The sequence below is a fragment of the Oncorhynchus gorbuscha genome, linkage group LG01 (assembly GCF_021184085.1).
Source record: "Oncorhynchus gorbuscha isolate QuinsamMale2020 ecotype Even-year linkage group LG01, OgorEven_v1.0, whole genome shotgun sequence".
Taxonomy (NCBI): Eukaryota; Metazoa; Chordata; class Actinopteri; order Salmoniformes; family Salmonidae; genus Oncorhynchus; species Oncorhynchus gorbuscha.
The window spans coordinates 89,217,735-89,243,426 of record NC_060173.1 but is presented as its reverse complement, the minus strand read 5'-3'; the positions used below and the strand labels follow the sequence as shown (position 1 = coordinate 89,243,426).

Below are 25,692 nucleotides of genomic sequence, written 5' to 3'. Positions count from 1 at the left end.
AATAACTTTGAGTTTCTTCAAGTGTAGTCGCAAAAACAATCCAGCTCTATGATGAAACTGGCTCTCATGAGGACCGCCACAGGAATGGAAAACCCAGAGTTATCTCTGCTGCAGAGGATACATTCATTAGAGTTACCAGCCTCAGAAATCGCAGCCCAAGAGTTCAAGTAACAGACACATTTCAACATCAACTGTTCAGAGGAGACTGGGTGATTCAGGCCTTCATGGTCAAATTGCTGCAAAGAAAACACTACTAAATGACACCAATAAGAAGAAGAGACTTTCTTGGCCCAAGAAACATGAGCAATGGACATTAGACCAGTGGAAATTTGTCCTTTGGTCTGGAATCCAAATTTCTGGTGTCCAACCGCCATGTCTTTGTGAGACGCGGTGCGAGCGAACAGATGATCTCTGCAGGTGTATTTCCCACCGTAAAGCATGGAGGTGGTGTGGGGTGATTTGCTGGTAACACTGTGATTTATTTAGAATTCAAGGCACACTTAACCAGCATGGCTACCACAGCATTCTGCAGCGATACACCATCCCATCTGGTTTGGGCTTAGTGGGACTATCATTAGTTTTTCAACAGGACAATGAACCAACACACCTCCAGGCTGTGTAAGGGCTATTTGACCACGGAGAGTGATGGAGTGCTGCATCAGATGACCTGGCCTCCATAATCCCCCAACCTCAACCTGCTGGCTTGCCTCCCCACCACAGAAAGCACTGAGCTGGGCTGAAACACCTGCATTTGGGAGCTGCCTTACTCAAGAAAACAAAAAAAGAGACCATGTTTGTATGCGGCTTTATTAACTCAATGATACATATCTTTTTTTACATTGTTTGCAAACTGATATGTGACCCGTATTAATGCAAGCCCCCCCAAAAATGTTTTTTCTAAAAATGTGGGTCTCAAAAGCTCCACCTGCCCTGAATGACGGGTCGGCACTGACCACTGATATCATGCAGTTTGGTGTAGTCACTTGGCTGTTGTTGTCAGAACTGAATCATTTATGCCATGGTCTTCCAACATGACCGCCAGGAGGCATCGTTTACATGAAAACTAATAATTTGGTCTAACATAAAACCACATTGTTTGAATCCTCAGCATGATTCAAATGGTTCAGCAAAGTAGTCACTTCCTACTGCAGCTTCCTCATAATGTGACCAGTGACATTTTAAGGGGTTTTAATAGCACAGTAGGGGCTCCCCCATACCAGTTTGGCATTTACCTAGGGAAATCTTGTTTAGACCAGACAGATCTACATTAGACCAACACCAGGAACATGCAGTATACAGCGACAGATCATGGGCATTTTCACAGTATTCTCTTTGTACATCAAGTCAGAACCGTAGAATAAATAACGGGGCCAAATAAGCAGACAATGAAAGCTCTTATAATATTCTATGATTAAATTTCTCTAAAACAGGCTATAGACTACATGTGCATGTGCACCACCAAGTCAGAACAGTAGGCGAAAGAGGGAAAAAGGGACCAAATTATTAACGTGAGGCACATGGGGTACTAACAGCTTACTACACACCACACACGTAGTATTACTTTCTTAGCTACAGTATACATAACTCCCTGGCATATTACATAATTCATGCATCAGTATAAAGTATCACCTGGTTGTACTCACTTCCTTACAAACCACTCATTGTTGAATTTGCAATTTCCAACTTGTTGTGTAATGTTTATGTCCAATGGCCGACGAGCCATTGATCTATATTGGAACACAGGAGTGATGGTTGCTGATAATGGGCCTCTGTACACCTATGTAGATATTCCAATAAAAATCTGCCTTTTCCAGCTACAATAGTCATTTACAACATTAACAATGTCTATACTGTATTTCTTTAAAAACAAGGATATTTATAAGTGACCCCAAACGTTTGAACGGAAGTGTTTACATTTTTTACATTGTTTGCAAACTGATATGTGACACATATTAATGCCAATATAACATGCAAAACAGGCAAGCCCCGCCAAAAATATTTTTTCTAAAAATGTGGGTCTCAAAAGCCCCACCTGCCCTAAATGACGGGTCGGCACTGGCCACTGTTATCATGCAGTTTGGTGTAGTCACTTGGCTGTTGTTGTCAGAACTGAATAATTAATGTTGTGGATTTCCAACATGACCACCAGGAGGCATTGTATGTAAAGCCCTCTATAGGCTATGCAAAGCCTTGGTCGGGTCCATTCGAGTCCACTCAGGTCTATCATCTGTGTTTACTGTACATAGACCTGACACCTGATGACAATCAAACAAGACACGACCCAGACCAGAACGAAAAAATTTCATTTCGGACCCGGTCCCAAGTCAGGTCTGGAGTATTCAGGTGGACCTGTGAAGACCTTTAAACTGGAGTAACCAGATCATTTGCTTGACATTTGTAAATTGAATAATCCTTGACATTAGTCATCCCATGACATGGTCTCTAAATTCACAGCAAGCTACATAACAATAAGCAATTAACATGTCCAATTCTTCACACATTCAGAGAATTCAATTCACAATTCTAAGTAAAATAACGTCATTGACTATTTACATGAAAACTAATCATTTGGTCTAACATAAAACCCAATTGTTTGAATCCTCAGCATGATTCAAATGGTTCAGCAAAGTAGTCACTTCCTACTGCAGCTTCCTAATAATGTGACCAGTGACATTATAAGGGGTTTTAAAAGCTCCCCCATACCAGTTTGGCATTTACAGAGGGAAATCTTGTTTAGAGCAGACATATCTACATTAGACCAACACCAGGAACATGCAGTATACAAAATGCATAAAGACAACGATGGCTGTTCAGTCATGTATCAGCTGTTACTCTTCTTAGAAGTATGAAAGCACCTGTAATTTAAGAAGTGAGTAAACTCTACAATTGCAATTCACAGGCTCCCTTTTTGGGGTGTGGGGGGGGGGGCTTCATTCACTGAGTCTAGTTCACATTCGGTCCATTGACCACAGTCATTTCTCCCATCATGCTGTTCTTCTCTTCTCTTTTAGTTCCTAAACCTTGTCTCCACGGCCACATTTTGTACTCTGCTCTCGTCATCATATTCGTAACTCAGGGTTCAGTTCAGTGTCAGCGAACTCGGGGGAACCATGATGAACCACTTTCAGGCGCCGTTTGCCTCTTTGCATAACACAACAAAGAATAGTTCAGACATGACGGCACAACACATTGCTTAATGTTGCTCCAAGTTCTACATTGAACACAGGCCTTATTTTAAGTTTCAGTTCCTCTTATCATCATCCCTCCATTTTGTTGTCTTCCAGTTGAAGAGAGATTGTTGCATCAGAGGGGGGAGACGCTTCACACATTCAGGCAGAGTCATCTTCATACACATTAAACGAATGGGTCACGCCTCTTTCCTGCCTCTCTGTGTCTCTCTGGGAAAAACAAAAACATTTCTCACACACAAAGTCTGAAATGCTCGTTCAATTCACAACTCTATTCAATCACTATTTAAGAACTATTTTATTAGTATGTTTTATTTCTAACTCAAACACAATGGATTCACTTTTGAACTTTGCTCTCTGGTTTGTTACCAGACACTGTTTTTTTCTAGATCCAAACAGCATTAAACACTGGCCAGAAATCCTGGCAAATAATGAGGGGAAAGGCTCACCGTTGACCTTTCATGTCGGCGACATCTAGTTAGTAAGAACACCAGCAGGACTCCCACAATAAAAATCACAATCAGGCTGACAGCCACAACTGCTGCAACCTCTACTTTATAATGACCGCTACCTTCCCGGGGCACTGGAAAGGAGAGAGGAAACAGAAAACATATGAATAGGGAATATAAACTATGACACACTCCAGAAACATGTTTTAGATAAGAGGTGAAGCCAAAAAGCTGTCGTAGGAAGAATTTGAAAAGTCAGACGTCTTGGTGTAACTTGACCTGTGGTGAAAAGGCTTTCCAACAAAAACACACACTTCCTCCCAACATTCCACAGCAGTGTAACTTTCTTTGTTGACTTACTCGTCAACACATCACTGTGGATTCCAGCTCCTTCATTTTTTATCCAAACATTGGGTTCAGTCAGAGGAAATACTGTTCTCTACTCATTGGTAATGCTAATAGAGATAATACTGTTGTTTCTCTGTAGTTTCACTCTAGCAGAGTTAAGGATTTTCCCTGTTGTGTTTTTATGCCTGGGCTTTCCCTAGCTTTCCCCCACCCTCAAGCACCCACTCCTAGTGGTGCAGATGTTTTAGGACTTTATGTACAAGCCGAGACCCAAATCAAAATGATTCAATGTATTCACCCTGGTGGTGAAAATCCAGACCCTGACTACCATGATATAGTGCTACTGGTTAGTAGATCTACTGTTATAACTCGTCTCCTGTACTCACTAGACTTTTGATTGCAGCTGGAGTTGGAGGTGAGGTTGGAGGCCAAGGCTGTGTTCTCCACCACACATTGCAGTGTTTCACCCTCACTCAGCTCGATGGTCAGGTTGCTGGTCAGGCTGTAGAGTCCTGTAAAGTTATCCCGGTGGGTCACATCCCTCCTGGAGGGGTTCACCAGAGGATGTCCTTCCAGCTTCCAGTGAATCTGGCCCTCTGGATAGCCCCCAGAGGCTTTACACTGGTACACCTCGACCCCTCTCCCCCTCCGGAACTCACCGAAACCTGGTCTGAGACGAGGTCCATACAGACACTGTAGCTCGCTGAAGAGGATAGAGGAGATAATCAACTACAGCGTGCCTGAAATTGAGTCATTTTTTAAGTAGAAAAGGAAGGGAAGTAAACAATGAAATCATCCGATGACTGAATGACTGAATGAACAAACAAACCAAATGACTTACCAGCCACATGTAGAATTACTTTTTTGTAGACAAAAGCGTTGGCTGTAAAGGAGCATTTGTATGTCCCGTTGTCTGCCACAGTGATGCCTGAGAGGAGCAGCGAACAGTTGTCCTTCTCTTCATTTAGAAAGAGACTGACCCTGTTTTCATATCTCATCCCTATGGTTGTGTGGTTATTACTTCCATCATGACGGAGCACGATGGTATGCTCTTCTAGCTGCCAGATAATTGTCTTTCTCACATTTCTATTTGCGCAGGGGCAATGCAGGAGGACCTTCTGTTTCACAATTCCTTTCACACCTGAGAGGGCTAGAAGACAACAAAAAAAAGGCATTTTTGAATAGTTTCAATTTCCCAAGGTTAATTTCCAATAGTTTTTGCCAAGTTGTACTTGTCTGTAACAAGATAAGAAAAGGTTGGAAAATGGCAACAGTGGTTTAGAAATACTCCCCATTGTACCGAGGAATATAGGAAACGAGAAGAGCCAGACTTTTAAACAGCAATGGGCAACTTTGATGGGGGTGGGGGCCACAAAAAAATCTGAACTCATCATAAGGGGCTAACAGGTCTGCATACCCACATCAATACCAACACATGCAGTCAGAGATGGCCCTAGCCTTTTGGGGGCCTGTCATGCCAAATAGTGCCCCCCCCCTCCCCCTCCGCATCACAATGGCATTTGATGAGTTCTAGCTTATGTTACTAGAACTTGCAAAATTCTGACTGGATTACGTAATGAACCAAAGCATCCATTGCTATGCTGGATGCTTGGCTCTATTTTACCTCGTAGCGGTCACGAAGGAAGTAGGATGCAGCCTGTACCTCAGAATTGCTTTCCAAGGACGGTGTTTTTAATGATGACAACCTGCTGCTTCAGAAGACTGAAAAGGCTGGAAAGACAACACTCTTTCTTTACCATATATTTGTCTTTATATAAAGAAAATATGAAGAAATATGAAGAAATAATTTAAGCCATTTTTAGATTGGCGTTGCTAGCTACTGTATTACTTACCTCAGCCTGCCTAGTCAGACAGTTTTATTTAGTTAACTGTAACTGTTATTGTAGCTTTTTGTTTGTATGTAGCTTGCACTTCAATGGCATCCCTTGAGGAGATTTTCTTTTATCTTTCCAACCAGGTGAAGTACTATGAAGGCACCACTGATCGACAAGAGGCGACACATTCAGAGAAATTCACAATTCAGGGTAACGTTAAGCTTAGGGCTAGGCTCCCTTTTTTCTCCACTTCCTGTCTGAATGACGTGCCCAAAGTAAACTGCCTGTAGCTCAGGCCCTGAAGCCAGGATATGCATACAATTGGTACCATTGGAAATAAAACACTTTGGAGTTTGTAGAATTTTTAAAAAATAATGTAGGAGAATATAACACAATAGATATAGTAGGTGAAAATCCAAAGAAAAAACAACTGGAATATTTTTTTGAGAGAGAAGAGACCATCCTCTTAGATACGCAAGAGAAATATCATATTGAAAGTTAGCTCCCTGGATGCTAAACAAATGACTTCCACAGGGTGTCAGCAGTCTATGTACAAAGGTTTGTAACTTCAAAAACGAATAAGAAATATCAGTTTTAGTAAAGGGACACAATCTTGGAAATTAGTGTTTGAGTGCGCCATGAAGACATTACCACCTGCTAAAATCGGTTTCCTATTGAACATACTTCTTTCTAAAAGAAATATTATAGTTCGATTACATTTTAGGGTATCTGAGGAGTAAATAGAAATGTATTTTAACTTGTTGAAACAAAGGGGAAGATTTTCGGATTCCTTTCTCTGCATGTTGAACGAGTGGATTACTCTAATCGATGGCACCAACTAAACAGACTTTTTGGGATATAAAGAACGATTTTGTCTAACAAAACGACAGTACATGTTATAGCTGGGACCCTTGGATGACAAATCAGAGGAAGATTTTCAAAAAGTAAGTGAATATTTAATCGTTATTTATGAATGTATGAAACCTGTGCCGGTGGAAAAATAGTTTGTGGGGCGCCGTCCTCAAAAAATAGTAATTGCATGGCATGTTTTCGCTGTAATAGCTACTGCAAATCGGACAGATTAACAAGACTAAGCTTTGAGTTGATATAAGACACATGTACATAAATGTTTAAAATCATTCATTTTTCTGATTATTTATTTGAATTGCACACCCTCTAGTTTCACCGGAAGTTGCCCCGCTAGAGGGACACCGATCCTTAACAAGTTTTTAATTAACTGGACTGATTTAACTATGTACAACCACTTTTCAACAACCATTTTCCATCTAGCTAGTTGGTCATCTACATTTTACTAGATATACATATAGTAGTTCAAGTCTGTCATGTTGAGGTATCTAGCGATAAGTGAAACCTAATCAAATGGATAGGTGTAAGCAATTAACGGTAATTCCAAATGCCCTTAACTAGGTGTCATCGCTAAAAAGACAGAGCAAGAGGGAGAGAGGAAGAAAGTGAGAAAGGATGAAAGTGAGAGAGAGGTTGGAAGAGAGTGGAAAACAGACAGAGAGATGTAGAGAGAAAGACAGCAGTGCAAATGTAATTAGACTTTAGTATTTCAACAACTCTTCTCTTCCAACTTGTTAGGCAATCATATGTACCTACAGGGAAGAATGGCCAGCCACACTGAGGGTGATTTTTACTAAGGAGAAGGAGGCCGTGCTGACCGAGATGCATGCTGGCCATTTTAAATCAAATCGTATTAGTCACATGCGCCGAATACAACAGGTCACCTTACAGTGAAATGCTTACTTTCGGAATGAAGTGCATGATTGCCAAAATCAACCTACGCTTCTTCTGACAGGGACTTGTCAAGGAGGTGCACAGCTGGGCAAGTGAAATAACCTTTTGTTTATCAATCACATTCTATTATATCTGAAATTATGATTTCAATGAATGTCATATCAGAGAGCACACAATGTTTCAATTTGTCACTTTTTGCTTAAAAAGGTCAGTACCTGTCTAGTCTGCCAGAAGTTTGAGAGGGTGAAGACTGTGGCGCTGGAGTTGCAGCCCATCAAAGTTGTTTCACCATGTCATATGATCGGTAAGTGTCCCAATTCAAATCTTGCCCTGATAAATTGTTTTGTAATGGTTGCTTTATTTGACCAAATCAGAGTTCAATATTATAGAACGTGTGTGTGTGTGTGTGTGTGTGTGTGTATGTGTGTGTCAGTATCCTTACAAATATGAACATCTGCATACTGTATGACACAGATACGGATAAGATAAAAGCAACCTTCTCCAACACTTTAAATGTTAGGGGTGGACCTCATCGGACTCTTCACCAAATCCAGGAATGGCAACAGCTGGTGTCTGACGGCAACCAATCACTTTACCAAGTGGGTGGAGGCAATACCCATTAAGGTCGGTAAAGGAAGAGACATCCGGGCAAATTACTTGGTTTGGAAGAAGGACGAAAGGAAGGCGAGACCAAGAGAACCTCGCTGCTCTTTCACTCCTAGCTGGGGTCACCATCTGCTAAGGTGAATATTTAAAAAATCTCATAACTATTTGCATTTGCACACAAAATAACCTGAAGCTAGTTTTAGTTTCCTTAACACTGATATTTTGATCTGTCTTCCTAGGGTTACCTCGGTGGAAGCCAACAATCTTCTCCAGTTGGACGGTCGACCACTGAAAGTACTGACACCCTACACTTCGGTGAAGCCCAATAGACAAAGTATGTTATGCTTTGTTCCAAGATGGCGTAGCAGTAAGTCGTAGCAGTAAGTCGTCCTGTCGTGTCCCTTGTATATATCGTTTCTTTTTCGTTTTTACATATTTTTCTTCGCATATCTCTGTAAAAACATTTTGCTAAACCTAAGCTTCTAAATACTCTCCTGCAAGCCGCCTCACCCAACGTAGCTATTTTTTCAAAATTTTTATATTTACTTCGGAACCGGAACCCCTCAACTGAAGCTAGCCAGCTAACCACCAGCTATGCTAGCGGTCTTCAGCTAACCGGTCATCAGCTAACCTTTAGCTCGGAAAGCTCTCGCCAGTTCGAACAACGCGACTCTAACCAGAGCATAACGGACCTATTTATTTTTCATCCCCGGATTCCCACCGCAAACGGAACATTTTTCAGCTGGATCTTCACAACTAGCTATGTAGCTAAACCGCAACCCCAGATGATTACACCTGGCTAGCGTTTCCACCCACTTAGCTTGAAGCTAGCCCGGCCAGAGCACCTGTGCTACCACCGTAGCATACTCCTGGGCTACAATACCCGGGCCGACGACCGGTCTATCGATGTCACCGCATGAAGAGGAATAAACAGACTCACCCGATCGTGAGCTTGTTTAGCTCCGGTCCGCTAACTTGTTTAGCCCCGGCCTACGAACTCACAGGCCTGCTAACCGTCTGAATCGCCGCGTCCCAAACACTCACTGGACCCATATTTACCTCTTTTCGAATTTTTAATTTGTTTATACCTTCCGGAAACCTGCCTCACCCAATGTGATACAGAATCGCTATTATTTTTAATTTTTAGAACACACTCAAGAACCTCCAGAAGCTAACCAGCTAACTAGCTACAAGCTATTTAGTTATTGTTATTTTTTTTTAACCTGGATAACACTCGCCAGTCCAGCTTCCCTGCCCCATCCACCGCTGCCCCCTGGACACTGATCTCTTGGCTACATAGCTGATGCACGCTGGACTGTCCATTAATCACGGTACTCCATTCTGCTTGTTTGTTTTATCTGTCGGCCCCGTTGCCTAGTCAACGCCATTTTACCTGCTGTTGTTGTGCTAGCTGATTAGCTGTTGTTGTCTCACCTACTGTTTTAGCTAGCTTTCCCAATTCAACACCTGTGATTACTGTATGCCTCGCTGTATGTCTCTCTCAAATGTCAATATGCCTTGTATACTGTTGTTCAGGTTAGTTATCATTGTTTTAGTTCACAATGGAGCCCCTAGTTCCACTCTTCATACCCCTGATACCTCCTTTGTCCCACCTCCCACACATGCGGTGACCTCACCCATTACAACCAGCATGTCCAGAGATACAACCTCTCTCATCACCCAGTGCCTGGGCTTACCTCCGCTGTACCCGTACCCCACCATACCCCTGTCTGCGCATTATGCCCTGAATATATTCTACCATGCCCAGAAACCTGCTCCTCTTATTCTCTGTCCCCAACGCTCTAGGCGACCAGTTTTGATAGTCTTTAGCCGCACCCTCATACTCCTTCTCTGTTCCGCGGGTGATGTGGAGGTAAACCCAGGCCCTGCATGTCCCCAGGCACCCTCATTTGTTGACTTCTGTGATCGAAAAAGCCTTGGTTTCATGCATGTCAACATCAGAAGCCTCCTCCCTAAGTTTGTTTTACTCACTGCTTTAGCACACTCTGCTAACCCTGATGTCCTTGCCGTGTCTAAATCCTGGCACAGGAAGGCCACCAAAAATTCAGAGATTTCCATACCCAACTATAACATCTTCCGTCAAGATAGAACTGCCAAAGGGGGAGGAGTTGCAGTCTACTGCAGAGATAGCCTGCAAAGTAATGTCATACTTTCCAGGTCCATACCCAAACAGTTCGAACTACTAATTTTGAAAATGACTCTCTCCAGAAATAAGTCTCTCACTGTTGCCGCCTGCTACCGACCCCCCTCAGCTCCCAGCTGTGCCCTGGACACCATTTGTGAATTGATCGCCCCCCATCTAGCTTCAGAGTTTGTTCTGTTAGGTGACCTAAACTGGGATATGCTTAACACCCCGGCATTCCTACAATCTAAGCTAGATGCCCTCAGTCTCACACAAATCATCAAGGAACCCACCAGGTACAACCCTAACTCTGTAAACAAGGGCACCCTCATAGACGTCATCCTGACCAACTGGCCCTCCAAATACACCTCCGCTGTCTTCAACCAGGATCTCAGCGATCACTGCTTCATTGCCTGTATCCGCTACGGAGCCGCAGTCAAACGACCACCCCTCATCACTGTCAAACGCTCCCTAAAACACTTCAGTGAGCAGGCCTTTCTAATCGACCTGGCCCGGGTATCCTGGAAGGACATTGACCTCATCCCGCCAGCCTGGTCATTCTTTAAAAGTAACCATTTTAGATAAGCATGCTGCGTTCAAAAAATGCAGAACTAAGAACAGATACAGCCTTTGGTTCACTCCAGACCTGACTGCCCTCGACCAGCACAAAAACATCCTGTGGCGGACTGCAATAGCATCGAATATTCCCCGCGATATGCAACTGTTCAGGGAAGTCAGGAACCAATACACGCAGTCAGTCAGGAAAGCTAAGGCCAGCTTCTTCAGGCAGAAGTTTGCATCCTGTAGCTCCAACTCCAAAAAGTTCTGGGACACTGTGAAGTCCATGGAGAACAAGAGCACCTCCTCTCAGCTGCCCACTGCACTGAGGCTAGGTAACACGGTCACCACCGATAAATCCATGATTATCGAAAACTTCAACAAGCATTTCTCAACGGCTGACCATGCCTTCCGCCTGGCTACTCCAACCTCGGCTAACAGCTCCGCCCTCCCCGCAGCTCCTCGCCCAAGCCTCTCCAGGTTCTCCTTTACCCAAATCCAGATAGCAGATGTTCTGAAAGAGCTGCAAAACCTGGACCCGTACAAATCAGCTGGGCTTGACAATCTGGACCCTCTATTTCTGAAACTATCCGCCGCCATTGTCGCAACCCCTATTACCAGCCTGTTCAACCTCTCTTTCATATCGTCTGAGATCCCCAAGGATTGGAAAGCTGCCACAGTCATCCCCCTCTTCAAAGGGGGAGACACCCTGGACCCAAACTGTTACAGACCTATATCCATCCTGCCCTGCCTATCTAAGGTCTTCGAAAGCCAAGTCAACAAACAGGTCACTGACCATCTCGAATCCCACCGTACCTTCTCCTCTGTGCAATCTGGTTTCCGAGCCGGTCACGGGTGCAACTCAGCCACACTCAAGGTACTAAACAATATCATAACCGCCATCGATAAAAGACAGTACTGTGCAGCCGTCTTCATCGACCTTGCCAAGGCTTTCGACTCTGTCAATCACCATATTCTTATCGGCATACTCAGTAGCCTCGGTTTTTCGGATGACTGCCTTGCCTGGTTCACCAATTACTTTGCAGACAGAGTTCAGTGTGTCAAATCGGAGAGCATGCTGTCCGGTCCTCTGGCAGTCTCTATGGGGGTGCCACAGAGTTCAATTCTCGGGCCGACTCTTTTCTCTGTATATATCAATGATGTTGCTCTTGCTGCGGGCGATACCCTGATCCACCTCTACGCAGACGACACCATTCTATATACTTCCGGCCCGTCATTGGACACTGTGCTATCTAACCTCCAAACGAGCTTCAATGCCATACAACACTCCTTCCGTGGCCTCCAACTGCTCTTAAACGCTAGTAAAACCAAATGCATGCTTTTCAACCCGCATGCCCGACTAGCATCACCACCCTGGATGGTTCCGACCTTGAATATGTGGACATCTATAAGTACCTAGGTGTCTGGATAGACTGCAAACTCTCCTTCCAGACTCATATCAAACATCTCCAATCGAAAATCAAATCAAGAGTCTGCTTTCTATTCCACAACAAAGCCTCCTTCACTCACGCCGCCAAGCTTACCCTAGTAAAACTGACTATCCTACCGATCCTCGACTTCGGCGATGTCATCTACAAAATGGCTTCCAACACTCTACTCAGCAAACTGGATGCAGTTTATCACAGTGCCATCCGTTTTGTCACTAAAGCACCTTATACCACCCACCACTGCGACTTGTATGCTCTAGTCGGCTGGCCCTCGCTACATATTCATCGCCAGACCCACTGGCTCCAGGTCATCTACAAGCCCATGCTAGGTAAAGCTCCACCTTATCTCAGTTCACTGGTCACGATGGCAACACCCATCCATAGCACTCGCTCCAGCAGGTGTATCCCACTGATCATCCCTAAAGCCAACACCTCATTTGGCCGCCTTTCGTTCCAGTACTCTGCTGCCTGTGACTGGAACGAATTGCAAAAATCGCTGAAGTTGGAGACTTTTATCTCCCTCACCAACTTCAAACATCTGCTATCTGAGCAGCTAACCGATCGCTGCAGCTGTACATAGTCTATTGGTAAATAGCCCACCCATTTTCACCTACCTCATCCCCATACTGTTTTTATTTATTTACTTTTCTGCTCTTTTGCACACCAATATCTCTACCTGTACATGACCATCTGATCATTTATCACTCCAGTGTTAATCTGCAATATTGTAATTATTCGCCTACCTCCTCATGCCTTTTGCACACATTGTATATAGGCTCCCCTTTTTTTCTACTGTGTTATTGACTTGTTAATTGTTTACTCCATGTGTAACTCTGTGTTGTCTGTTCACACTGCTATGCTTTATCTTGGCCAGATCGCAGTTGCAAATGAGAACTTGTTCTCAACTAGCCTACCTGGTTAAATAAAGGTGAAATAAAAAAATAAAAAATTTGGTTGACATTTCAAAAAGCAAAAAATGGTAGTTATACTGAGCTTATAACAGTTTACCTCTCCAAATTACTTTCAAACCATCGATTGTCCGAGCCCCCCAGGAGGTATCCCATCTACCAGAACCAGCGAGTTCGGATCAGTCTGATTCTCTGTGCTCTGAGTCGGGGGACCAGTATGAGGTAGGCTATACCTTCCAAAAGTGTTTGAAAAGTATATACCCTGAAGAAGGCACAGTGATGCCAATAGTTGGTAAATACCCAATAAATTACTTGAAGTTTATATATGGAGTGTGTGACGCTCTTTATTTTGATAACATTTATAACACTGGACTAATCCCATGAAATGTTCTTCCAGTAAAGTGTAACCAGTGTGTTTGCTTGTTTACGTCTCTGTCCACTCCCCTGTTCCCTTTAACTCAGCCCCTGTTCTCTAGGACCTAGGGTCCCAGAGAACAGTTCTTGCTCTATCAATATGTGAGATACACAGATGAACTAAAAACACTAGCACTGCAAACACTCAGAACAAAGGGAGCAGCAGTGCCTGGACTTTGCAGTCTCCCTCTTCAAGTCCCCCTTATGAGACTGGCTGCCTGTTGAGAACAAGTGACAGGCAGAACCTCTTACCTGCACAGCAACCACCTCCTCTATATTCCACACACCAGAATTCAGTATTTTCGTCTATGTTGGCCATGTGAGTGTACAAAAAATCTGTGAAAATACACAACTGTACCAAAAAATATCAACGTTTATGTATTAAAATCTTAAATATTGCCAGGTTGGTTTTCACAGCTGTTTTACAAGGTGTTCATTATTGTAAGTTGTAAGGTTTCCTTTGATGATATTTATTTGTTCCACATTATTCATTGTTGTATCCTAGGACCTACATACATATATATTCAACCACAAAAAGATATATTCAACCACAAAAATGAATCATAAGAAGACTACTGCAGTCTTTTTCTTTATGCGGATGACTCTACACTTCTGGTGTCTCACAAAAGTAAAACTGTTGGAGAGCATACTTAGCACAGAGCTTACTAACATTAGCAAATGGTTTAGAGATAATAAGCTATCTCTGCACTTGGCGAAAACTGAAGCAATTATTTTTGGATCCAGACCTAAATTGTGTAGGTCGTCTGAAATCAGAGTGGGGTTAGGGGGTGAGGTGCTGACTACTAAAACCTCTGTTAGCTACTTGGGATGTATCCTTGATGGAAGCTTGGGAGGTGTGAGCATGGCCAATAAGGTGCTAGGACTAATGCCAGGACTACGTTTTTGTCAGAAAGTCCAAGCTGCTTGATAAGGACTCCATGAAAGTGCTAGCTACTGCCCTCATTCAATGCCATTTTGACTATGCTAGTACTTCCTGGTTTGGGGGCTTATCTAAACTTATGAAGGGGAAGCTCCAGATAGCCCAGAATAAGTTGATCAGGGTAGTATTGACTGTGAGTCCACGTACTCACATAGGCAGGAGCTGCTTTCAGGAACTAAACTGGATGCCTGTTGAGGCTAGGGTGTCCCAGATTAGACTAGGTTTGGTTTACAGGAGTACTTATGGTCCTGCGCCCAGATATAAGTGATTACTTTCCTCATGTTAGGGATGCACACACAATCACAGCACCAGATCAGGTGTTGCTAATGTGTGCTTATACAGGTTCAGGAGTAATGCTGGGAAAGGTACGTTCTTGTATACTGGAGCCTCAGAATGGAATGAGTTGCCTCTGCCTATAAAAACAACATCCTCTCCGGGCAGCTTTAAAAATAAAGTAAAAATATGTTTGATGTCCTCTGTGCCCATATGAATAACCCCTATGATGTGCAATCCGTTTTGTCACCAAAGCCCCATATACTACCCACCATTGCGACCTGTACGCTCTCGTTGGCTGGCCCTCGCTTCATACTCGTCGCCAAACCCACTGGCTCCATGTCATCTACAAGACCCTGCTAGGTAAAGTCCCCCCTTATCTCAGCTTGCTGGTCACCATAGCATCTCCCACCTGTAGCACACGCTCTAGCTAGTATATCTCTCTAGTCACCCCCAAAACCAATTCTTTCTTTGGCCGCCTCTCCTTCCAGTTCTCTGCTGCCAATGACTGGAACGAACTACAAAAATCTCTGAAACTGGAAACACTTATCTCCCTCACTAGCTTTAAGCACCAACTGTCAGAGCATCTTACAGATTACTGCACCTGTACATAGCCCACCTATAATTTAGCCCAAACAACTACCTCTTTCCCAACTGTATTTAATTTATTTATTTATTTTGCTCCTTTGCACCCCATTATTTTTATTTCTACTTTGCACATTCTTCCATTGCAAAACTACCATTCCAGTGTTTTACTTGCCATATTGTATTTACTTTGCCACCATGGCCTTTTTTGCCTTTACCTCCCTTCTCACCTGATTTGCTCACATTGTATATAGACTTGTTTATACTGTATTATTGACTGTATGTTTGTTTTACTCCATGTGTAACTCTGTGTCGTTGTATCTGTCAAACTGCTTTGCTTTATCTTGGCCAGGTCGCAATTGTAAATGAGAACTTGTTCTCAACTTGCCTACCTGGTTAAATAAAGGTGAAATAAATAAATAAATAAAAAATGTAACTGGAATGATGAGATAGATGTTCTTCTGTTTTTGTTTTATTATTTCACTGCCATACTGTGTTCCATCTTGTCTAGCCATCTTGTCTCAAGAGGACCACAATGGAAATAAGTCCCAGACTTTATTGTGTGTTATTCTCAATGATTTTATTAATGTGCATGTATGGCTTTTAAATTGTGTGCTTGTTTATTCTTAATGGTCGAATTAATAAACTAGACTGAAATGATATTATTTCAGTGTATACAAGGGAATGGCAGGTTGAAATAAAAACATGAGACCAAGAACAAGTCAGTGTATGTCAGTGTATGAATCAAACGTCAGTGTATGAATCAAACGTCAGTGTATGAATCAAACGTCAGTGTATGAATCAAACGTCAGTGTATGAATCAAACGTCAGTGTATGAATCAAACGTCAGTGTATGAATCAAACGTCAGTGTATGAATCAAACGTCAGTGTATGTCAGTGTATGAATCAAACGTCAGTGTATGAATCAAACGGATTTGCATTTTAATGGAGTGGATATTGCTGACTTTGTGATCTGTAAGGTAAGTAACTTTAATGTGTCAAGCAGATGGCACATTTTCTTTGCCATTTCTGAAACTTAGCAATGTTTAAGACATGGATTTCAAGTTGTAATGTTAACAAGGTACCCAAAAGTAGTTTGAAGTAATGTTTTCATTTTATTAGCTAAACAAAACTTGTTTAAACAGCAATTTATTTTTAGGAAATCAGCCAGGTTTACATAGTTATGATAAGAACATAATTTAGGCTGGAATTCTAATCATTAGGTCATCACAACGTTGATATAGCAATGGACGCTAATAGTTTAATCGAATCCCATTGTGACACAGAGGGAGAACCTTTCTGGCTGGGGTCATGATTGTTCTTGCGTGCAGAACATTTTAACGGCCCCCTTTGCATGGGGTGTAGCAAAAATGTTGCAGTTTTACAGCAAGTTTGTTGCATTTCCTGCTGCGCCACCAGTTCTGTGAACATAACCTAATGGAGATGTATTCTTGACCATTTTTGCACTTTGCCTAGCATTCTAGTAAAAACAAAATAAATTTATACAACAACTTGAAGGGGATAATTTCGACAATTGACAGTATGCTGCTTTATTCTGATTTCAATTGCTGTAAAATATTGTACTGTGACCACAAATGTGATTTTAACTCGTAACCTCTTGGTCGCTAGCAACCTGAATTTCTGAACTTTGTTAAAAATGGATAAATATTGTCAGATTATCAACACCAGTGTAACGTCAAAACTAGCAGTGCTCAAGGACACTTGGCGTAGAGCAGGGCTCTCAAACCCTTTTTCTGCAGAGCTACCATCCTGATTCTAATAATTAGCTGGTTGATGAACTAAATCATGTCAGTTATAATTGGGGTTGGAGTGAACACCTACAGGAGGGTAGGTCTCCAGGATCAGGTTTGAAGAGCCCTTACGTAGAGTATACAACCCCCTTGTTTAAGAATGCATTGGTTCATACTAATTGCTTGGAACATACACAGAGCAAAAATATAAACGCAACACTTAGTGTTTGTCCCATGTTTCATGAGCTAAAATAAAAGAGCCCAGACATTTGTCATAGGCACAAGAAGTATATTTCTCTCAAATTTTGAACACACGTTTGATTACATCCCTGTTAGTGAGCATTTTTAATTTGCCAAGATAATCCATCCACTTGACAGGTGTGTTATATCAAAAAGCTGATTAAACCGCATGATCATTACACAGGTGCACCTTGTGCTGGGGACAATAAAAGCCCACTCTAAAATGTGCAGTTTTGTCACACAACCCAATGCCACAGATGCCTCAAGTTGAGGGAGCATGCAATTGGCATGCTAACAGCAGGAATATCCACCTGAGCTGTTACCAGAGAATTGAATGTTAATTTCTCTACCATATGCCACCTCAAGTTATTTTAGAAAATTTTGCAGTACGTCCAAGCGGCCTCACAACCGAGCGGTTTGCCAATGTCAATGTTGTGAACAAAGTGCCCCATGGTGGCGGTGGGGTTATGGTGTGGGCAGGCATAAGCTACGGACAATGAAAACATTTGTATTTTATCGATGGCAATTTGAATGCACAGAGATACCATGATGAGATCCTAAGGCCCATTGTCGTGCCAATCATCTGCCGCCATCACCTCATTTTCAGCATGATAATGCATAGCCCCATGTCGCAAGGATCTGTACACAATTCCTGGAAGCTGAAAATGTCCCAGTTCTTCCATGGCCTGCATACTCACCAGACATGTCACCCATTGAGCATGTTTGGGATGCTCTGGATAGACGTGTACAACAGCGTGTTCCAGTTCCCGCAAATATCCAGCAACTTCGCACAGCCATTGAAAAGGAGTGGAACAACATTCCACAAACCACAATCAACAGCCTGATCAACTATATGCGAAGGAGATGTGTAGTGCTGCATGAGTAAATGTTTTAATGTTGCTATGGGAACGACATCGTCAATGCACTTTCTAATGAACTCGCTCACCGAATCAGCGTACTTGTCAATGTTGTTGTTGGAAGCAATGCGGAACATATACCAATCCATGTGATCGAAGCAGTCTTGAAGCGTGGAGTCAGATTGGTTGGACCAGCGTTGAACAGACCTGAGCGCGGGAGCTTCTTGTTTTATTTTCTGTCTGTAGGCAAGGAGCAAAAAAATGGAGTCGTGGTCAGCTTTTCCAAAAGGAGGGCGGGGGAGGGCCTTATATGCATCGCGGAAGTTAGAATAACAATGATCCAGGGTTTTACCAGCCCTGGTTGCGCAATCGATATGCTGATACAATTTAGGGAGTCTTGTTTTCTGATTAGCCTTGTTAAAATCCCCAGCTACAATGAATGCAGCCTCAGAATATGTGGTTTCCAGTTTGAAAAGAGTCAAATAAAGTTTGTTCAGGGCCATCGATGTGTCTGCTTGGGGGGGAATATATACGGCTGTGATTATAATCGAAGAGAATTCCCTTGGTAGATAATGTGGTCGACATTTGATTGTGAGGAATTCTAAGTCAGGTGAACAGAAGGACTTGAGTTCCTGTATGTTGTTATGATCACACCACGTCTCGTTAATCATAAGGCATACCCCCGCGCCCCTCTTCTTAACAGAAAGATGGTTGTTTCTGTCGGCGCGATGCGTGAAGAAACCAGCTGGCTGCACCGACTCTATTAGCGTCTCTCGAGTGAGCCATGAAGCAAATAACTTTACAGTCTCTGATGTCTCTCTGGAATGCTACTCTTACTTGGATTTCAGTCAATGACAGTCCATCATTACTTTAAGACATGAAGGTCAGTCGATCTGGAAAATTTCAAGAACTTTGAGAGTTTCTTCAAGTGTAGTCGCAAAAAAACATCAAGCGCTATGATGAAACTGTTTTTCATGAGGACCACCACAAGAAAGGAAGACCCAAAGTTACCTCTGCTGCAGAGGATAAGTTCATTAGAGTTAACTGCACCTCAGATTGCAGCCCAAATAAATGCTTCAGAGTTCAAGTAACAGACATCTCAACATTAACTGTTCAGAGGAGACTGTGTGAATCAGGCCTTCATGGTCGATTTGCTGCTAAATAAAAAGACTACTAAAGAAAACCAATAAGAAGAAGAGACTTGCTTGGGCCAAGAAAAGCACAAGCAATATACATTAGACCAGTGGAAATCTGTCCTTTGGTCTGATGAGTCCAAGTATGAAATTTTTGATTCAAACCGCTGTGTCTTTGTGAGACGCAGAGTAGGTGAACGGATGATCTCCACATGTGGTTCCCACAGTGAAGCATGGAGGAGGAGGTGTGATGGTGCTTTGCTGGTGACACGGTCAGTGATTTATTTAGAATTCAAGGCACAGCTAACCAGCATGGCTACCACAGTATTCTGCAGCGAAACACCATCCATCTGGTTTGCGTTTAGTGGGACCATCATTTGTTATTCAACGGGACAATGACCCAACTCACCTTCAGGCTCTGTAAGGGCTATTTGACCAAGGGGGAGAGTGATGGAGTGCTGCATCAGATGACCTGGCCTCCACAATCACTCAACCTCAACCCAAATGAGATGGTTTGGGATGAGTTAGACCACAGAGTGAAGGAAAAGCAGCCAACAAATGCCCAGCATATGTGGGAACTTCTTCAAGACTGTTGGGAAAGCATTCCAGGTGAAGCTGGTTGAGAGAATGCTAAGAGTGAGCAAAACTGTCATCAAGGCAAAGGGTGGCTACTTTGACGAATCTGAAATATTCAAAAGGCACTCGCACGTCTGAGCACTCTTTTTTGCAGGTGCATGGTAACAGTTGAACAAGATGAAGGAGAAAGGAAACGACACACTGCTCTTGATATTATCACTGATCATTAATAAGCTTACGTGTCGGCCTCACAACCTTCGTCAAAAGCTCTGATGAAGGCTGTGAGGTCGACACGTAAGCTTATTTAAGATCAAAATGTATTTATTTGTAATAATGACAATTACAACAATACTGAATGAACACTTATTTTAACTTAATATAATACATCAGTTTAGCCTCAAATAAATAATGAAACATGTTCAATTTGGTTTAAATAATGCAAAAACAAAGTGTTGGAGAAGAAAGTAAAAGTGCAATATGTGCCATGTAAAACAGCAAGTCCCTTGCTCAGAACATGAGAACATACAAAAGCTGGTGGTTCCTTTTAACATGAGTCTTCAATATTCCCAGGTAAGAAGATTTAGGTTGAGGTTATTATAAGAATTATAGGACTATTTCTCTCTATACCATTTGTATTTCATATACCTTTGACTATTGGATGTTCTTATAGGCACTTTAGTATTGCCAGTGTAACAGTATAGCTTCCATCCCTCTCCTTGCCCCTACCTGGGCTCGAACCAGGAACACATCAACAACAGCCACCCTTGAAGCATCGTTACCCATCGCTCCACAAAAGCCGCGGAGCAAGGGGAACAACTACTCCCAAGTCTCAGAGCGAGTGACGTTTGAAATGCTATTAGCGTGCACCCCACTAACTAGCTAGCCATTTCACATCGGTTACACCAGCCTAATCTCGGGAGTTAATAGGCTTGAAGTAATAAACAGCTCAATGCTTGAAGCACAGCAAAGAGCTGCTGGCAAACGCACAAAAGTTATGTTTGAATGAATGCTTACGAGCCTGCTGCTTCCTACCACCGCTCAGTCAGACTGCTCTATGAAATATCAAATCTTAGACTTAATAATAACATAACACACAGAAATACGAGCCTTAGGTCTTTAATATGGTCGAATCCGGAAACTATCATTTAGAAAACAAAGCGTTTATTCTTTCAGTGAAATACGGAACCGTTCCGTTTTTATCTAACGGGTGGCATCCATAAATCTAAATATTGCTGTTACATTGCACAAACTTCAATGTTATGTCAAATTCTGGCAAATTAGTTCGCAATGAACCAGGCAGCCCAAACTGTTGCATATACCCTGACTCTGCAATGAACGCAAGAGAAGTGACAGAATTTCCCTATTTTAATATTGCCTGCTAACATGAATTTCTTTTAACTAAATAGGCAGGTTTAAAAATATATACTTGTGTATTGATTTTAAGAAAGGCATTGATGTTTATGGTTAGGTACATTCGTGCAACGATTATGCTTTTTTCGCAAATGTGCTTTTGTTAAATCATCCCCCGTTTGGCGAAGTTGGCTGTCTTTGTTAGGAAGAAATAGTCTTCACAGTTCGCAGTGAGCCAGGTGGCCCAAACTGCTGCATATACCCTGACTCTGTTGCACAGAATGCAAGAGAAGTGACACAATTCCCCTAGTTAAAAGAAATTCATTTTGGCAGGCAATATTAACTAAATATGCAGGTTTAAAAATATATACTTGTATTGATTTTAATAAAGGCGTTGATGTTCATGGTTAGGTACACATTGGTGCAACGACAGTGCTTTTTTCGCGAATGAGCTTGTTAAATCACCCGTTTGGCGAAGTAGGCTATGATTCAATGATAAATTAACAGGCATCGCATCGATTATATGCAACGCAGGACAATCTAGATAAACTAGTAATATCATCAACCATGTGTAGTTATCTAGTGATTATGTTAAGCTTGTTTTTTTATAAGATACGTTTAATGCTAGCTAGCACCTTATCTTGGCTCCTTGCTGCACTCGCATAACAGGTAGTCAGCCTGCCATGCAGTCTCCTCGTGAAGTACAATGTAATCGGCCATAATCGGTGTCCAAAAATGGTGATTACCGATTGTTATGAAAACTCGAAATCGGCCCTAATTAATCGGCCATTCTGATTAATCGGTCAACCTCTGGTAAACAATGTGAGGAATGTTGTGTCAGTGGAATAACACACTCAGCCTTAGCTGTTGTTCAATGCCACCGACAGATTGTAAGTGCCCATTTGTTATATCTAGCAGTGTCTGGCTAGCATTTAGCCTTCTCCTTAGACTGAAAAATGATTAGAGGTCATCATGGCAGCATGTGCACATTTTTTGCATTCATTTGGGACATACAATAGTTGGTGGTACATGTGGTGTTGGGATAATCTTTGACATCTCATGTTGAGAGATTAGAAATGATGATAGATTATTACTTTCAACACATACAAAGTAACAAACAGTTCTTCAAATTCAATAGCCCATAAGAGATTGTATTAAGTAAACAGAGTCATTTGAAAGTGGAGCAACACTCCCAGGTGAGCTATTTGAAGCGGAAGTAAATTCAATTGTTGCCAGATCTGTTGTGGATTTAAAATGTAGCCAGTTATTAACGCTTATTGTCTTTATGTAGGTCACAAAGGAACGGCTTCTAACAATGAACAACCAATATGTTCTGAAAAGGTAGAATTACTTAATCAAAGAACTTTAGAAGGTCTAGTATTAGTGGATTTGATTTCATTACATAAAAATTATGCCAAAGCAACAAAAGACCATATTACAATAGCTCTATCAATCTACAAAACAGACCAGCCTGGATAGGAATGCAAATTTGACTTCATGAACATCATAGCTGTCCAAGAACACTAAACACAGTATATCCTATATCACTGATAGTTATGCAACTATAGATAAGAGACAGCCAGACAGTTAGAAGTCAACCTATCATCTCCGGATCATAAATCGTCTACAGATATCTAAGGAATTGTTATGGTTTCCATGGGTTTGCCCAAATGCTACTGGCTTGCTGATTCCCCCATAGCTCTTCAACAGGGACAGTTTAGCACATTTTAGAGTTGATCTTGGACTCAACTCAAGTCTCTTACTGCCCTGAAAATGACAATGCAGCTATAATGAGACATTTTGACCTGAATATAATTCATGGAATAATACATATTTGTTGGCTCAGATGAGGAGGATATCTAGTGACACATTCAAATCAGAATATTCCATGTTGATATGGCAAGTTACTTCATCCCCATGCCAAATTATGCTGACACCAACTCTCTCGCTCTCATAAAATGCTGGACATTGCACTCATCACAGTCACACATCCTATTCATCTGCCGAATTCTCACCCCTCCTAATAATGCGTTTCCTATCTCTCTCCAGACACACGCACACATACGAGGAGTGGATAAACAGTCTTCATTGAGATATAAAGTGTGTGTGTGTACATGCGCATGTGTGTATGTGTGTGTACATGCGCATGCGCGTGCGTGTGCGTGTGTGTGTGTGTGTGTGTGTGTGTGTGTGTGTGTGTGTGTGTGTGTGTGTGTGTGTGTGTGTGTGTGTGTGTGTGTGTGTGTGTGTGTGTGTGTGTATGCGCGTGTGTGTATGTGTGTGTACATGCGCAAGCGCGTGTGTGTGTGTGTGTGTGTGTGTGTGTGTGTGTGTGTGTGTGTGTGTGTGTGTGTGTGTGTGTGTGTGTGTGGGGGGGAAAAAGGTCTAAAGGACTCAGAAAAAGGACACATAAATGAGGATGTGAAAACAGAAATAACGACCTTCACCTCAGAGCCATGTCACACTTGAAATGCCAGAGAACGAAGATGTTACAACATGAAACAGTTTGTCCATAACTCTACAAGCAATTGTGATTTGTTGCTGTCCACCACCCCTCCTAAAATGTGACTACGTCTATGCAGTCTACTGAGGCTATGAGAAATATTTACCCGAGGCAGAGATGAAGACTGCTGCTAATCCCAGGACAGTCCACATGACAAAGTGTGTTCTGCAGGAGAAAATGTATAGATATGTCAGGGGGCTTGCTGATCAGAATGTGAAGGACCCTGGCTAATTACATCCCAGATTGCATTACATGACAGGTGGTGGGTTGATAATATTGACTGATAATGGATTGCTTCATTTTCACAATATTGATTGGAACATAAATGTATAAAGAAGGCATTTTCCAATCCAAGCAACGCAGTCCCATTTGTTCAGTGGTCTGTCTAATCACATTCTTGACTGATGTGTCAGTTCACCGCCCACCAGTCTACAATCCATACACTGTAGTTAATAATGGTGCTTGCTACCTATTGCAACTTCTAATTCATTTGACATTTGCAATATATTTCAATAAATGTATTAACATTTATTTCATGGACTTCAAATTGTTTTATTTATGGGTAAATCTATTTGAATTCAATCACTTTTTAACAGCATCACTTTTTGATTTAAATAAAACTTTCCAGACACGTTTTCCCATGGAAGAAGTGCCTTTTTGGAGAATGGTGGTCAAAGGGTACCCAGCATACCATGAGACGTCCATGTCTTCATCAATGGAAAATATACATAGTTGGAGTTTGATATAATTCAAAAGCTTATCAAATTGATTGACAACCATGTTTGTAATTTCTTGAAAAATATGTTATTTTTTATTTAACGTATACGCGTGTTTCGATAATTAACGTTAAACTCTGTGTTTTTCTTAAAATGTCGATGTTGTAGTTTTTACTTCATCTGAAGTTGAGTTGTGCCCGCTATTGGTTGAGACACAATCATAGCGTCATTTAATTTCTCCCCACACAGAAGAAATGACATTCACTTTCATTTTCTGACTAAGGATCACAAAGTATATTTTATAAAATGATCATTATTAAATTTACCTGTATGTTTCCATTTTCTCCAGACGAGATCAAAGTTGTGTGTGTATCCCAGTTGAACGACACACGTGGAATGCATAAAAGTCACGAGTGTCGGTTGTCGGTTATTTTTTATATATTTATATATAGATTGACGTCAAGCTTCCGCAAAGAAAGATTGCGACAACAGCATTAAAGTAGCCTACATAATATTGATTTGCACCGTCACTGGTGGGAAAGCCAAATGTGTGTTCACAGGACAGTTAACGCTTGTGCGAGCCTGAGTTCAAGGCAATGGGATTATTGCGATTTCAAATCAAATCAAATTGTATTGGTCACATGCATGCGGATGTTGCAAAATGCTTGTTTGAATGAATATGCTCGGGAAATGTAACGTTATGAACCCTAGGCATAGGCCCTATCGACTGGTAAAACTGTGTAATAACCTACATCAGCTTCAATTAGTACAGTAATTACTTGCACAGGCATAAATTAACTGTGGCATTACAGCACCTGCCACCAGAGAGGAGTAGATCTGCATTTTACCCAGAGAGGTCATCAGTGCCTCAGCCAAGAACCAAATCTAGGGATTATGAACCAATTGCTTGGGACAGTGTAAAAATTCAATATTTGTATTTAAAGTTAAAATAATTGACAAATAAAATGTAATTAGACCTAATGAAATTGATATGATTGTGGTGCGTTCTCAGCCCCCTCCTGTACTCCCTGTTCACCCACGACTGCGTGGCCATGCACGCCTCCAACTCAATCATCAAGTTTGCAGACGATACAACAGTGGTAGGCTTGA

At 42.0% G+C, this 25,692-nt stretch overlaps 1 protein-coding gene across 6 annotated transcripts; it reads right to left on the bottom strand.

The window, feature by feature from the left end:
• Positions 1-788: 788 nt before the first annotated feature.
• Positions 789-25,159, bottom strand: LOC124045569. Of its 6 annotated transcripts, none has more exons than XM_046364958.1 (7): positions 24,909-25,159; positions 23,973-24,031; positions 5,610-5,716; positions 4,827-5,135; positions 4,372-4,688; positions 3,638-3,771; positions 789-3,398 (listed from the first exon to the last, which is right to left on the bottom strand). In XM_046364958.1, exons 4-7 carry the CDS (start codon positions 4,880-4,882, stop codon positions 3,330-3,332), a joined length of 576 nt encoding a protein of 191 aa, XP_046220914.1. In that variant the 5' UTR covers positions 4,883-5,135; positions 5,610-5,716; positions 23,973-24,031; positions 24,909-25,159; the 3' UTR covers positions 789-3,329. The 6 variants fall into 6 exon arrangements, with proteins under 6 accessions (XP_046220914.1, XP_046220922.1, XP_046220906.1 ...); XM_046364966.1 differs by having other exon boundaries at positions 5,649-5,716; XM_046364950.1 differs by lacking the exon at positions 5,610-5,716.
• Between the last annotated feature and the right edge of the window lie 533 nt (positions 25,160-25,692).